General features: G+C 45.7%; 1 protein-coding gene across 6 annotated transcripts in view; it reads right to left on the bottom strand.

The window, feature by feature from the left end:
• The window catches only part of LOC119963931 (fibroblast growth factor receptor 3-like), a 254152-nt gene that overhangs the window by 124566 nt on the left and 113727 nt on the right, over positions 1-15859 (bottom strand). For all 6 annotated transcript variants that reach the window (XM_038793355.1, XM_038793358.1, XM_038793357.1 and 3 more), the window contains exon 3: positions 6450-6719. In XM_038793355.1, coding sequence (XP_038649283.1) covers positions 6450-6719 — 270 coding nt within the window. The remainder of the gene's footprint in view (positions 1-6449; positions 6720-15859) is intronic.

Genomic DNA, 15859 nt, shown 5'->3' with positions numbered 1-15859 from the left:
GGATCACCCAGGGGATCGGAGGCTCCCAAGTGCATATCTTTTGGGTAAGGTGATACCCTGCCATGGCTGGTGCCACCAGTGCCCAGTGGCACTGCCAGGTTGGCACCACTAAGAGGCTGGTATTTGCGCAGGTACGATCGTGCTCAGAGTGCCCTGCGTGGGTGTTGGTGGGGTTGCAGGGGACCCTCACATAGCACGTTGAGGTCTGTTCGGGAGGTCGTTTTGGGGGCCTCGGAGTTTGGGACGCCATTTAAAAATTGCGTCCCGATCTCTCGCTACACTGAGTATATAGAACATAGAAGATACAGTGCAGAAGGAGGCCATTCGGCCCATCGCGTCTCCACCGACCCACTTAAGTCCTCACTTCCACCCTATCCCCGTAACCCAATAACCCTCCTAACCTTTTTGGACTCTAAGGGCAATTTAGAATGGCCAATTCACCTAACCTGCATGTCTTTGGACTGTGGGAGGAAACCCGAGCACTCAGAGGAAACCCACGCAGACTCAGGGAGAACGTGCAGACTCTGCACAGACAGTGACCCAGTGGGGAATCGAACCTGGGACCCTGGCGCTGTGCCGGAAAACACACGGCTAAATGCACTCGCTCTAGGACTTTGTTCCCGTTTAGTTAAATCGCGCTCTTTGTATAAAGGCATCCTCCTATCCTTCACTCCATCGTTTGAAATGTAGTCTGCAGTCACATTGGCCGTCTCCAGAACTTCCAGTGCAAAAGTCTTAAATACTCTCCTTTAAGGAGATTCCTCGAACACCTCCTGCCCAATCTTTTGCTTATCTCACCTAAATTGTTTGCTACTGCTCAGCATCATTCTCTACTAGAGGAGCTTCATGTTCATTGTCATTCAAATGCAGCAATTTGTTGTTGCTGATTGGGGTCCTTTCCTAATTTGAACCTGGCCAGTAACCTGATGGAAGGGATCATCCGTCCTTTATAGAACCCCACCAGATTTACACTGCATTGATTTCAGCAGATTGTGAATCAGCTGGCATAGGTGATCTGCTCTGCCAGGTTTCTGCCCATTCGATCAAATTGAAAATGTCACCCACTAGTGCAATTGAACTGCCCATTTCCAAAGCTCATCCTTCATGAGAGAGTTATTAAAGCTCAGGTTACTGTAGAAATTGTATGGTTTTAGACTGTAGAGTGATATTATGGGCAGCACGGTAGCATTGTGGATAGCATAATTGCTTCACAGCTCCAGGGTCCCAGGTTCGATTCCGGCTTGGGTCACTGTCTGTGCGGAGTCTGCACATCCTCCCCGTGTGTGCGTGGGTTTCCTCCGGGTGCTCCGGTTTCCTCCCACAGTCCAAAGATGTGCAGGTTAGGTGGATTGGCCATGATGAATTGGCCTTAGTGTCCAAAATTGCCCTTAATGTTGGGTGGGGTTACTGGGTTATGGGGATAGGGTGGAGGAGTTGACCTTGGGTAGGGGCTCTTTCCAAGAGCCGGTGCAGATTCGATGGGCCGAATGGCCTCCTTCTGCACTGTATATTCTATGATTACAATTCACACGTTCGCTTTTTTAAAAAAATTCTAGGCAAGCTGTTACTTATTGTACTTTGTTTTCCAGACAGATCATTTATAAAATGACACAGCACAGAAGGAGGCCATCTGACCCATCATGTCTGTGCCAATTCTTCTAAAGAGCTATATGATTCGCTTTAATTCCTTGCTCTTTCATGTAACTCCCTTTTAAAAATTACTATCGAAACTGCTTCCAGCACTTTTTCAGGCAGAAAACCTCAGTCGCCTACCTGAATGATAAACACATTTGGGGTATATGTTCCTAAATGTAGCGGTTTCATCAGCAGGAAGTTAAAATGTTCTAAATTTTGCTTCTTACATAGGAATAGTGCAATTAATGGTCTCATATTTTCTCCTTGACTATTAACGTGTATAAAATATCTTTTAAAAAAACATTTCAGATAAAGACTCAAAGTGAAAGCACCTGATTACAAAGTAATGTTCTAAATTGGCAACTAAATGTACTAACAAATATAGAAAGCTGTAGTACATGATGGACCTGACACTGCTCTCCATAACTTCTGGAGAGTACTTATTTTCCAGGCACATTTCCTACATCTGAAGAGAGACTTTATTATAAAAAGCACAGCTCTGGCTGTAAAGTGCTCTGGGGTGCCCTGAGGTCATGAGAAGAGGTGTAAAACTGCAAGTTCTTTCCAAGTGAGCTCACCAGATGCTGGAACACACCCGAGGGCTTTTCTAATGTTCCTCATTTGCATCACCAGTATCAACTTGATCATCAAGAGAACAAATTCAAATTATGAAAAATGGAATTGCCGCTGTGGGTACTTTGGGGCTAATGGATATTGTTGTTCTAAATTGTTGTTCCCTTTGAGATTTGATATTCTTGTGAATTTGTCCTGAAGAACGCAAGACAAAAAGCTTCGACAGGGTGTCTCTTTTTAAGCAATACTTGAGTTGTGTACTATCAAAAAGACTAATGTATGTGTAGATCCTGTAGATCCTGTCCATGCTATCCCTGTTGTGGTTCTGACACTTGTGGCCAACTATTGTGGGCAAGAAAATCTCTTGTACCACAGAGACATCTTTCATCCTACTGAATACAAATATTCACCCCTTGCTTACTCCACAGATGATCTATCCTGATGACTCAGCTAATTAAGGCAATTAAATCATGAAGGACCCAGGTTTGCTTCCTTGGCTTGACTGGAGATAGTAAGAGTACGGCTACGACTACAAGAAAACTCACGAGATAATTGTATCCATTTCCGATTATTATTCCAGAAAGCCTTCAGGAGCTTTTGTTTAAAATCATTCCTGGGACAAGGGCAGCACGGTGGTTCATTGGTTAGCATTGCTGCCTCACGCCGCTGAGGACCCGGGTTCGATCCCAGCCCTGGGTCACTGTCCGTGTGGAGTTTGCATATTCTCCCCATGTTTGTGTAGGCGTCACCCTCACAACCCAAAGATGGGCAGGGTAGGTGAATTGCCCCTTAATTGGAACTCTAAATTTTAAAAAAAATCATTCCTGGTATTAAGACCAGCATTTATTGTCTATCCCTAATTGCCTTGAGAAGGTGCTGTGAACTGCAGTCAATGTGGTGTAGTACACCCAGAGTGCTTTCTACAATCAAGTGGTTTGCTGTCCATTTCAGAGAGCAGTTAAGAGTGAAGCACATTCTTTTGGAACTGGAGTCGCATGTAGGCCAGACCAAGTAAGGGTTGCAAATTTCCTGCCCTTGAAGGCATCAGTGAGCCAGGTGGGCTTTTATGACAATCTGGTAATTTCATGATCTAATATTGAGATTATCTTTTTAATGGCAGATTTAATAATTTTTAAGAATAAATTTAGGGTACCCAATTATTTTTCTCCAATTAAGGGGCAATTTAGCGTGGCCAATCCACCTATCCTGCACATCTTTGGGTTGCGGGGGTGAGACCCATGTGGACACAGGGAGAATGTGCAAACTCCACACGGACAGTGACCTGGCCGGGATTGAACCCGAGTCCTCAGCATTGAATAATTAATAAAATTTAAATTTCCCCAGCTGAAATGGTGAGATGTGTCTCCAGAGTATTAGTCCAGGTTTCTGGATTACCAGTCCAGTAACATTACCATTATGCCACTGTTCACCTGATCTAAATACAAACGCGAGTGCAATGTGTGGACTCTAGATGAGGACAGGATCCAGCTCCAGTTTACAATCCTTTGCAGTTGATTCACCTACTAGGCACACAGGAATAATAGCCATTTGGACAAGGAGCTGAACGATGGCGGGTGCCAGTGGAATTTTATCTCTGCAAGATCATAGCTCATATCATAGAATTTACAGTGCAGAAGGAGGCCATTCAGCCCATCGAGTCTGCACCGGCTCTTGGAAAGAGCACCCTACCCAACGTCAACAACTCCACCCTATCCCCATAACCCAGTAACCCCACCCAACACTAAGGGCAATTTTGGACACTAAGGGCAATTTAGCATGGCCAATCCACCTAACCTGCACATCTTTTGACTGTGGGAGGAAACCGGAGCACCCGGAGGAAACCCACGTACACACGGGGAGGATGTGCAGACTCCGCACAGACAGTGACCCAAGCCGGAATCGAACCTGGGACCCTGGAGCTGTGAAGCGATTGTGCTATCCACAATGCTACTGTGCTGCCAAAGATGGGGGCAGGGAAGAACGTTGGTGCAGAAAAAAAATGTTTCCTTAGTAAATTACTGTTAAATATACTGCAGAGCAAATAGCTTTTACAAATGAATGTTACGACTTACCACAAAGCTCTTCTCAGCATGACCCTGTTGCAGCATTTCCCTGCCTTCAGCGACTAATCTTGACAATTCTCATTGTCAATTAGATAAAGAGCTTCCAAAGTATTTGATTACAAAATAATATTGCCTTTTAATGATTCCTTCATGTTTGTATGACAACATCTGATATAATGCTGCAATGGACACCTCCCGAGGGTGCGAGTGCTTATTGCTTAGGATCATGCACTCTTATTTTACCTGGGGGCTGTAATCAAGGCCTTGCTAATGTTGAGAGATTAAGGCACCCTCGAGATACATTCTCACTTTTCTACCCTCATAAGAATTTTATTGCCTTTTGCAATCTGGAGAGTAAGGAGCATTTCAAACTTTGCTTTTCTTCTTTTCAGGTCTCAGAGTAGCTGAATGTAACTGATTGAGGCTCTACTGACTGAATGTTGTGCAAATATTTCAGTAATGAGCACGTGTAAATTGAGCCTTTACACCTCAGGGGTGGGATTCTCTGGTCCCGCTGGCAGCACACCCCCATATGTGGGTTTCCCGGCAGCGTGGGCTGGTTTCAATGGGAAATCCCATTGACAAGTGGCGGGAGTAAAGAATCCCAGCGAACGGCACAGCCAAATTCTCCATCCTTGCTAGCAGAGATAGCGGGGCGGACGCTCAACAAAGAATCAATCCCGGCCCAGTCACTTCAAGTGAGAATCTTTGTCTATTCTTTTCAGTGTAATGACATCGTCATGATAAATATTCCAAGCAAGTATATCCCTTTTTGGTTTTATAAATTTAGAGTGCCCAATTCATTTTTTCCAATTTAAGGGACAAATCCACCTACCCTGCACATCTTTGGTTTGTGGGGGGGGGGGGGGGGGGGGGGGGGGGGGGGGACCCACGTAAACACGGGGTGAATGTGCAAACTCCACGTGGACAGTGACCCAGAGCCATGATTCGAACCTGGGACCTCGGCGCCATGAGGAAGCAATGCTAACCACTGCGCCACCGTGCTGCCCAGACGTATCCCTGAGAGATGTAGATTACCTTTCCGAAGAATCTTTTCCCCCCCCAAGTTTCTCGTTCGGAAATTTTGACTCCCACTGCAGTCTGGTTCCACGGGTGTCAACAGCTCTGCTGTCTCACCCAAGTAAGTTATTTTTCAAATCTAACACTGTTGTCACCTGATATTTGTTCCTTTATTAATTCTTGTGATGTGGACGTCATTGGGCATTTGTTGCCTTCCAGGGCCCTGTTAGGCTACTTTAGGGTAATTTAAGTGTGGATTTAGTGTGGATCAGGAATCACATATAGTCCAAACTTGGTAAGGGAGACAGCTTTCCTTCCCATGGGGACATTAGTAAATCAATTAGGGTTTTAATGTCAATTGTTGGGTTCATGAGTTAGTTTCCAGATTCTCAAACTGCTGTGCTTCGGTTGGAACTCATGTTCTCTAGATTATTAGTCCAGGAATACTAGACCAATAACAAAACCACTGCCGCATTTGGAGTATTGCGTGCAGTTCTGGTCGCCACATTATAGGAAGGAGGTGGAAGCATTGGAAAGGGTACAGAGGAGAGTTACAAGGATGTTGCCTGGTATGGAGGGAAGATCTTATGAGGAAAGGCTGAGGGACTTGAGGCTGTTTTCGTTCGAGAGAAGAAGGTTAAGAGGTGACTTAATTGAGGCATCAAGATGATCAGAGGATTAGATAGGGTGGACAGTGAGAGCCTTTTTCCTCGGATGGTGATGTCCAGCACGAGGGGACATAGCTTTAAATTGAGGGGAGATAGATATAGGACAGATGTCAGAGGTAGGTTCTTTACTCAGAGTAAGGGCGTGGAATGCCCTGCCTGCAACAGTAGTGGACTCACCAACACTAAACGCATTCAAATGGTCATTGGATAGGCAAATGGATGATAAGGGAATAGTGTAGATGGGCTTTGGAGATCGGCGCAACGTCGAGGGCCGAAGGGCCTGTACTACGCTGTAATGTTCTATGTTCACTACAGCACCATACTCAGTCCCTTTCTTCATTTTTGTCAACCCAGGCTAACAAACCTCCAATGACTGGCTGCCTTTGCAGAGGTCAGCAAACTCAGCAAATAATCTAGAATCCTATTGGTCTCTGTTGCTCTGTATGACCAAATAGCAATGTATTTAGCAATGTGGATTGAAAGCACTCACCTGCAACCTTTACTGTGAAGTTGTTGAGAATCTCGTTGGTGCCCCAGAGACTGCAGGAGTAAACTCCAGAGTCACCATATGAAACATTGATAATTTTCAGCACTTTCTGTCCCACTTGAGTTCTGTTGTTTGGCTGAATACTAAGTCCATCTTTTAACCACACCATAGCCAGTGTGGAACCTTGAGGATTGCAAGACAGATCCAGTGTGTCCCCATTTCCAAGAAGGAACTCCTCTGGAATGGTCCGCTGGCTTCCCAAAGATTCTGGAGCTGGGGAGAAAGTGATACAGTTTTAACAGAGGGTTCATTGGAATGTTTAACTTTCAAATTTCTTTCTGTTTTTAATCTTTGAAGTATTCGTCTTCTCTCCCCCCCCCCCCCCCCCCCCCCCCGGCTCCCCTTCCTTTGCCCCCCCCCAACATCCATTCTGTCCTCAACAAATTGCCATCAATGTCTCTACAAATGTCGTTCCTGGGGTTAACTGTCAGAGATCTTATCCCACACCATTTCCCTTTGCTACAAAATGACCTGATTGACACATCACCCCTCCAGGAGACATAAAGGCTGGGAGATATGTGAGCCTAGAATTGGAACTTGGGTACTAAACCTCTTGTGTTGTGAAATTCCAGTGCAGGAGTACATAAATGGTACCCCTTGCCTGTGAAGGTTTAATTGTGCTAAATTCAACCCATTTATCATGCCGACGGAATTAGTCAACAACAGGGAGCTTTTTTAAAAATTAATTTGCGGGATGCGGGCGTCGATGGTTAGACCAGCATTTATTGCCTATCCCTAATTACTCATCAGAAGGTGGTGATGAGTTGCCTTCTTGAACCGATGCAGTTCTTGAGGTGTAAGTACACCCATAGTGCTGTTAGGGGAATAGTGATATATTTCCAAGTCAGGATAGCGAGTAACTTGGGAGGGGGACCTCCAGGAGGTGGGGTTCCTCGGTCTCTGCTGCTCTTGTCCTTCTAGATGGTAGCGGTCGTGGGTTTGGAAGGTGCTGCCTAAGGAACCTTGTCGAGTTCTTGCAGTGCATCTTGTAGATGGTACACACGGCTGCCACTGTTCGTCGGTGGTGGAAGGATTGAATGTTTGTGGAAGTGTTAGCAATCGTTGTGAAATCACTTAGCTCTGTCTACTATTTGATGCTTTTGCTGCTTGGCACACAAGTAGCGCTGTGTTGTAGTTTCACCCGGTTGACACCCCATTTATCGGTCTGCCTGGTGTTGCTCCTGGCATGCCCTCCTGCACTCTCCATTGAACCAGGTTGGATCCCTTGGCTTGGTGGTAATGGTAGAGTGGGGGATTGCCAGGCCGTGAGGTTGCAGATTGTGGTTCAATACAATTCTGCTGCTGGTGGCCCACAGCGCCTTGTGGATGCCCAGTCTTGAGTTGCTAGATCTGTTCGAAGTCTATCCCATTTAGCATGGTGGTAGTGCTACACAACACAATGGAGGGTATCCTTAATGAGAAGAGGGCTTTATCTCCACAAGGACCGTGCGGTGGTCACTTCTACCAATACTGTCATGGACAGATGCATCTGCAACAGGCAGGTTGGTGAGGATGAGGTCAAGTATGTTTTTCCCTCTTGTTGCTTCCCTCACCACTGCTGCAGTCCCAGCCTAGCAGCTATGTCCTTTAGGACCTTGCCAGTTCGGTCTGTGGTGGTAATACCAAGCCACGCTTGGAGATGGACATTGAAGTCCCCCAACCAGGCTATGTCCTGCACCCTTGCCACCCTCAGTGCTTCCTCCAAGTGGTTTCAACATGGAGTACTGATTCATCAGCTGATGGTATGTGGATTTATTTATTGTCACATGTACCGAGGTACAGTGAAGTATTTTTCTCCGAGCAGCTAAAACAGATCTTTTAGTACATAAAAAGAAAAGAAAATACATAATAAGGCAACACAAGGTCCACAATGTAAATACATAGGGTGGGATTCTCTAATCCTGCGGCAGAGCGTCCACGCCATCGTAATACCGTTGCATTTTACGACGGAGTGAATGGACAGACCCCACGACTAATTCTTGCCCCTACCGGGGGCCAGCACGGCACTGGAGCGGTTCACGCCACTCCAGCTGCTGATCCTGGCGCAAAAAGGGCACCACGGGATCCGCGCATGCGCAAAGGCGCCGACGCGCACATGCGCAGTGGCTTCCTTCAACTCGCCGGCCGCGACGCATCATGGCGCAGGACTACGGGGCCGGCGCGTAGGAGAGGCCCCCAGCTAGACAGGCCGGCCCGCCGATCAGTGGGCCCCGATCGCGGGCCAGGCCACATCGGAGGCTCCCCCCACCCCCCCCCCCCCCACCCCCCAACCCCCCCAGGCCGTCCCCCGACCCTTCCATGCCGAGGTCCCGCCGGCTGAATAGGTGAGGACGGCGCCGTCCCGACTCGGCGTTTTCACTACAGCTGCTCGGAGAATTGCATGCTGGCGGCGTGGCACAATTCACTCCGGTCGCGGGGTTCTCTGACCCAAGAGAATCCCGCCCATTGACACCGGCATCGTGGGGGGGGAAAGCATACAGGAATGCAGAACTAATCTTTTATGTGGTAATCAGCAGGCTGTTTCCTGGCCAGTGTTTAATCTGAAGCCATGAGACTTCATGGGGTTCAGAATCGATGTCGAGGACTCCCAGGGCAACTCCCTCCTGACTACTGTGTCGCCACTGTCTTGCCGGTGAGACATGACATACCCAGGAATGGTGATTGTGGTGCCTGGGACATTGTCTGTAAGGTATGATTCTGTGAGTATTTCTATGTCAGGCTGTTGCTCGACTAGTCTCTGAGTTAGCTCTCCCAACTTTGGCACAAGCCCTCAGATTTTAGTAAGGAGAATTGTGCCGGGCTGACATGGCTGGGTTTGCTGTTGTCGTTTCTGGTGCCTGAGTCGATACCGGGTGGTCCGTCTGGTCTCATTCCTTTTTTGTGTTTTCGTAGTGGTTGAATACAACTGAGTGGCTTGCTAGGTTACACGTGTGTGAGGTTTGTACACGAGCTGTTTCTTGCTCGTGAGCTTGACCCTAGACATGCTGCTGGCAGAGTTATTTGTATTGGCTGCTGTTTGTAGTTTGGCATAGAGAAGACACATTCCTGGAGATTTTCGAGACATGGTAGCTACCCCTGGAGTATCTGCCAGTGAAGACAACCCTGTGGAATAAATGGCCCATTAACTGGCAGCGCAAAATTAATGATCTCCATTTACCTTCCCAACACACTTCTAGTTATTCTCACAAATTACACATGTTTGCTCCATATTTAACACATTTATCCAGTCACAGCTTATACTTGGTTTTCCTTCCGTTCATGCCATGAACAATTATAGTCACACATTGCAGTAAGACTTTCCAACAACAACTTGCATCAATATCACCTTTAACATAAAAATATTGCAAAACATTTAATAGGAGTGGCTAAGACCTTGGACACTCTTCTTAATGAAGGTCTTAAAGGAGCAGTAGGTGGTACCATGGCAAAGAGGTTAAGTGAGGGAATTGAGCCCAGATCCAAACTTTGGGTCATGGCCCCAATAGGCCACCCAAAAAAAGTGAATGTGGTCACGAGCTCCATCTCCTCCGAGACTGTGCCTTGCACTAGAACTGAGGGCACGGAGGTCCAGGTAAAGTCCGACCCTGCCCGTACCCTCTTCACCTCTTGATGTCTCTGGGCAATGAGGTCCTGCTGTGACTACTCCGCTGAGTATTAAAACCCAGCCCCAGCCATGAAACTGGTGATAATGCCTCCACTGCTGTGGCCTGTCTACGACCAGCACTGTTACCCTGGTGTTGCAGAATGTGCTAGGCTCGAACATCAGCCATTTCAAAGACCCCGATCCTTCAATTCTGTTGCTTCCTAGCCAAGGTCCATGAGATGGAACAGTTGAGATGAAGTAATGGATTGGTGAGTACACAAAAGAATAAAACTTTTACAAAGTACTTTAAAAAACGATTTTCATATTGATATGATATATTATATATAGATTCATAAAATTAAAATTTTAATAGTTATATATCGAATGGTACAATGCAGTTTTTTTTGCAGTTTTGATTTTGCTGGCATTTGGGATTGTGTTCATTTTCTGGTGTTAAAATGGGTCATATTGAAAACTAGTTTGGGAAGTATGTCTTAGCTAGCTGAAGGTAACGCCTACCAGTGGCGGAGGCAGTAAGAACATAGGAGTTAGGATAGGCCTTTTGGCCCTTTGAGCCTGCTCCGCCTGCGATAAGATCATGGCTTCTCTGATTGTGGTCTCAACTCCCTTTTCCGGTTTGCCCCCTGCCCCCTTAACTCCCTTGTCTATCAAAAACCATCTAACTCAACCTTGAATGAATTCAATGACCCACCCTCCATTTCTTTCTCAGGAAGAGAGTTCCACAGAATAATGGTCCCCTGAAAGAAATAAATTGTTCTCATAAAGATGGACAAAATGCTAGGTTGGATATTCGGAGAAATAGGGAGGAGGGAAGCCAGAAACTGAGGTTTAGGGTTTTATCTTTGAAGCATTTGAGGGCGTGGAGCTAAAGTTTGTCTGCGAGAACTCGGTTTAGAAGAAGAACCCTTGCTTGATTCAATACTTTGGGGGTCAATGGGAGATTAAATGGGGGTGACCCAAGAACAATGTATTTGTGAGTGGAAAGCATCAATCATATTTACAGTACTGTTAAGAGCAAAATAAGCAGGAGATCCTTTAGGAATCACATCTGCTAAATCACAGAGTGGTCTGTTAATCCGATGTTTTAGGATAGCTGATAGAAACTAATCTGTTTTAGACTTTTTTTGCACGAATGTCAATTTGCTGCGATGAACAGTTGGCTGGTACATCTCTCGTGAATGTGGAAAGCTGGTCACCACAAGCTTCCATTATACTGATTCGTCTGCATTGTTACGGCATATTGCTGAATGAGACTGTGCAATGCCAATCCATCCACCCAAACCGACCTCAAGAGGATACCAAGCGTACCAAAATAACTCAAGGACATAATTGTTGATCAGATTTAAAAGCATTCAGTGGCACAAATATACCACCTTAATTTGAGGTGCAATTTTGGGGGGGGGGGGGGGGGGGGGGGGGGGGTGTTACAGAAACTTGGTTCTAATCTTTCAAATTTTCACAGATTCTGGAATGGTGCCAGTGGATTGGAAAATTATAAATGGAACACCTTTACTCAAATAAGGAGGGAAATAGAAAGCATGAAACTATAGGCCGGTTAGCCTAACATCAGTCATTGGGAAAACGCCAGAATCTATTATTAAGGATGTAGTAGCAGGACATTTAGAAAATCATAATATAATCAAGCAGTGTCGAAATAGTTTTATGAAAGGGAACTTGTGTTAGACAAATTTATTGGGATTCTTTGTGGAGCTAACAAGTAGGAAAACATGTAGTGTATTTGGATTTGCAAAAGGCGGAGCATAAAAACTTGCAGTTAAGAATTCATGGGGTAGGGACGGTTACATCAGCATGCTAACAGAAAACAGTCAGGATAAACAGGTCTTTTACAGGTTGGCAAACTGGAACAAGTGGAATGCCTTATGGGATCAATGCTGGAGGCTCCACTCTTTACAATCTCGAGTAATGACTTAGATGAAAACTCTTGAGTGTACTGTTGCCAAGTTTGCTGATGGTACAAACATAGGTGGGAAAGCAAGTTGTGAGGAGCACACAAAAAGGGCTGACTTTCTTTGTCCTGTGGTGACAGGGTGGAGTTGGGAGGGCCTGGTAAATAGGGGGACTTGAAAGGTATCCCCATGGCTCCTGAAGCCCAACAGGTGAAATTCCTCTCCAACTCTCTGAAACATTTAATTATTTTTATGTCTTCTACCTGCCTCAGCAGCTCTCACCTCTCCTAATGGGGCAGCGGAGGCTTTAGCGCTGTCAGCTATGGGTGGCACGGTGGCAGAGTGGTTAACATTGCTGTCTCATAGTGCCAGGGACCAGAGTTGGATTCCCTGGTTTGCACGTTCTCCCCTGTGTCTGTGTGGGTTTCCAACTCATGCTCTGGTTTCCTCCCGCAGTCCAAAGATGTGCAGGTTATGTGGAATGGCCTTGCTAAACTGCTTCTTCAAGTCCAAAAGGTTAGTGGGGTTACGGGGATAGGATGGGGCGTGGGCCTTGATGGGGTGTTTTTGCAGCAGGTCGGTGCAAACTCACTGGGCCAAATTACCTCCTTCTGCATTGTCGGGATTCTATGATTCTATCTCTGTAAACACGAGCCTGCTCCCAATCCTTCATAGGATGCAAGGTGCAGCCAATTAGCAGACCACCTCTGGGGAAAACAGCACTCCCATTCTGGCTCCTGACAGGTGTGGACTTGAGATCCCCAGTTAGTCCTGACATGGGCTTCCAAAGCCTGCGCGACAATCCTGTCCAAAGAGTCTGTAAAGGCATATAGACCGGTTAAGTGAGTCAACAAAAATTCAGCCGATTGAGTACAATGTGGGGAAATGTGAGGTTGTCCACTTTCATGGGAAGAGTGGAAAAGCAGATTATTATTGAAATGGAAAGAACTACAAAATGTTGTTCTTGTACATGAACTGTAAAACCTTAGGAAGCAGGTATGAACAAGTAATTGAGAATAAAATCAAAGTTCTGTGGATGCTGGAGATCTGAAATAAATTACTGGAAAATCTCAGCAGATCTGGTGGCAATTCTGCAGAAAGAAACAGTTAATATTTTGAGTCTATATGACTTCTTTGGCACGGAAGAGAGTTAGGAATATGTTGGGTTTTATAACTTAATTAGTACGGCTAATAGAATGTTGGCTTTTATTGCAATGAGGATGAAGTATAAAAGTAAGAAGTCTTGGACAACTGTACAGGGTGTTGGTGAGATCACACCTCATGTATCATGTACTGTCTTAATTTTGGTCCCTTACTTAACATAGAACATACAGTGCAGAAGGAGGCCATTCGGTCCATCAAATCTGCACCGACCCACTTACACCCTCACTTGCACCCTATCCCCGTAACCCAATAACCCCTCCTATTCTTTTTGGTCACTAAGGGCAATTTATCATGGCCACTCCACCTAACCTGGACTGTGGGAGGAAACCGGAGCACCCGGAGGAAACCCACGCAGACACGGGGAGAACATGCAGATTCCGCACAGTGACCCAGTGGGGAATCGAACCTGGGACCCTGGCACTGTGAAGCAACAGTGCTATCCACTTGTACTACCGTGCTGCCCACAAAGAGGGATATACTTGCATTAGAGACAATTCAGAGAAGATTCACTGGGTTGAAGGAGCTTTCTCTTGAGGAAACGCTGAGCAGGTTGGGCCTATACTCATTGGGAGTTTAGAAAGATTAGTGGACGGTCACCTTATTGAACCATTTAAGATTCTGAGGGGGATTGTCAGGATAGATGCTGAGAGGAATCTAGACCTAGCAAGCACAATTTCAGAATTCGAGGACTCCCATTTTACATGGGAACGAGGAGGAATTTCTTCTCTTGAGGGTTTGTTAATCTTTGGAATGATCTTCCCCAGAGAGCAGTGCAGGCTGGGCCATAGAATATATTCAAGGCTCAGTTAGATTTTTGAACTGAAGGGAATCGAGGGTTACATGAAACAGGCGGGAAAAGTGGAGTTTTAAGAGTACCCAATTCATTTTTTCCAATTAAGGGGCACTTTAGCATGGCCAATCCACCTAGCCTGCACACGGTTTTGGGTTGCGGGGGCGAGACCCATGCAAATACGGGAAGAATGTGCAAACTCCACACGGACAGTGACACGGAGCCGGGATCGAACCTGGGACTTTGGCGCCATGAGGGCAGCAGTGCTAACCACTGGGCCACAGGAAAATGGAGTTGAGGACAAAAGTAGTTGAGCCATATTATTGAATTTGGCTCGATCTGCCAAATTGCCTACTCCTGCCCTTTTTTTAATGATCTTCTGTTCTTATGGCACCAGGAAGAAACTAAAGCCATTATATGTGCTTAAGTAATACCAAATAGTTCGAAGGAAAACACGTATTGATACATCTGTAAACATATAATCACCAAACTGTATATTTTGGCCAACATGTTTGTACAATCCAACAACTCAGGAATATGCCTAGACAAAGGAAAACAAATAAAACGGTGAAGTAACATAATGCTGCCTTTCATTCAAGTACAATTTCCTATACAGCAAACACCGAGTTTTTGCATTTTGTATGTATTTTCTTAGTAGCAATAAGTGTTATCCTGAAAGGCTGCAATTCTGTAAGGCGAGGTTTGGTCAAATATTTTTTATTTACCAGTATATTAGAAAAACACTTTTAATATAAAAAAAATTTCAAATGGGTTCTCTTAATCCCAGCACACAGCTGAAGCAAATCCACCAGTCTGTGCCCAGGATCATTTGTCATTCTGACAGCGATTGGCATAGCCAACGGTTTGAGGAAACGCAAATGATTCCATCCTGCACCATGCAAATATGTGCAGCTATACACAGCTTGACCGCGGTTTGTGTGTGTGAAAGGGGCAGACTGGGAGATGGCGTGGGGAAGGCGAAGCATCAAGGAGTAGAATCTTTAAGTCACTGAGGCCACATTTTTCTTGTGCCAGTTCCAGTTTCTCAGCTGTTCTGGTGAACAGCGTGTACTTTCTGTTCATTTTGTTCTGTACAATGGTTCATTGATTCCCCCCCCCCCCACCCCATTTCTCCCTTTCTCTGTTGACTTTGATAAATGCTATTGTTATGATGGGGATATAAATCCAGGAGAGGTGGGCCCGTTTAGTATGATCAACCAAACATTAGTTAACTTGGTAAACATGCTGCTCCCTCCTCTCAGCCAATGGTAGTGTTGTGACATGGCCTCCTTTCACACAGTCTCCGTGGCATTTACAAATTATTATTCAAAATTAAGTGAATTTGATTCCCAAGACTCACTTTCCAACTAATTTTGAAAGGATACCATTGCTGACATTGTCTTTTCCCCACTTTTGATCAACAACACATAATTCAAGCTCTCTGGTCGTTCAGTAGGAAGCGTTCTGCTTGCTTTGGATCTAAGCTTGCACACAAGAAAATTCCTTGGTTCAAAGCCTACTCTGCATGCTGCCCCTTGGCAATACTATATGGAATCACAGTGACAGATTCCATACGTATGCCAATGATACCCAACTTTACTCTTCAACTTCCCCTGCATCTAATTTGTCACGCTGTTTGTCCGACATCCAGGACTGGATGAACAGAAGTTGCTTCCAGCTAAATATTGGGAAGACCCATAGCTACTGTCTTCAGTCCCAACCACAAAACTCCGACCCCAGCCACTGACTTCATTTCTCTCCCAAGTCACTCTCTGAGACTGAATCAGATCGCAAATTTGGCATAATACTTGACCACAAAAGAAGCTTACAACACCGTAACCTCTGCTTCAGCAAGGTCATTACCATTTCCTCCTCTGCCTCATCTCAT

Source organism: Scyliorhinus canicula, chromosome 3 (genome assembly GCF_902713615.1).
Source record: "Scyliorhinus canicula chromosome 3, sScyCan1.1, whole genome shotgun sequence".
In the NCBI taxonomy this organism is placed as follows: Eukaryota; Metazoa; Chordata; class Chondrichthyes; order Carcharhiniformes; family Scyliorhinidae; genus Scyliorhinus; species Scyliorhinus canicula.
This window is presented reverse-complemented; position numbering and strand designations above follow the sequence as displayed.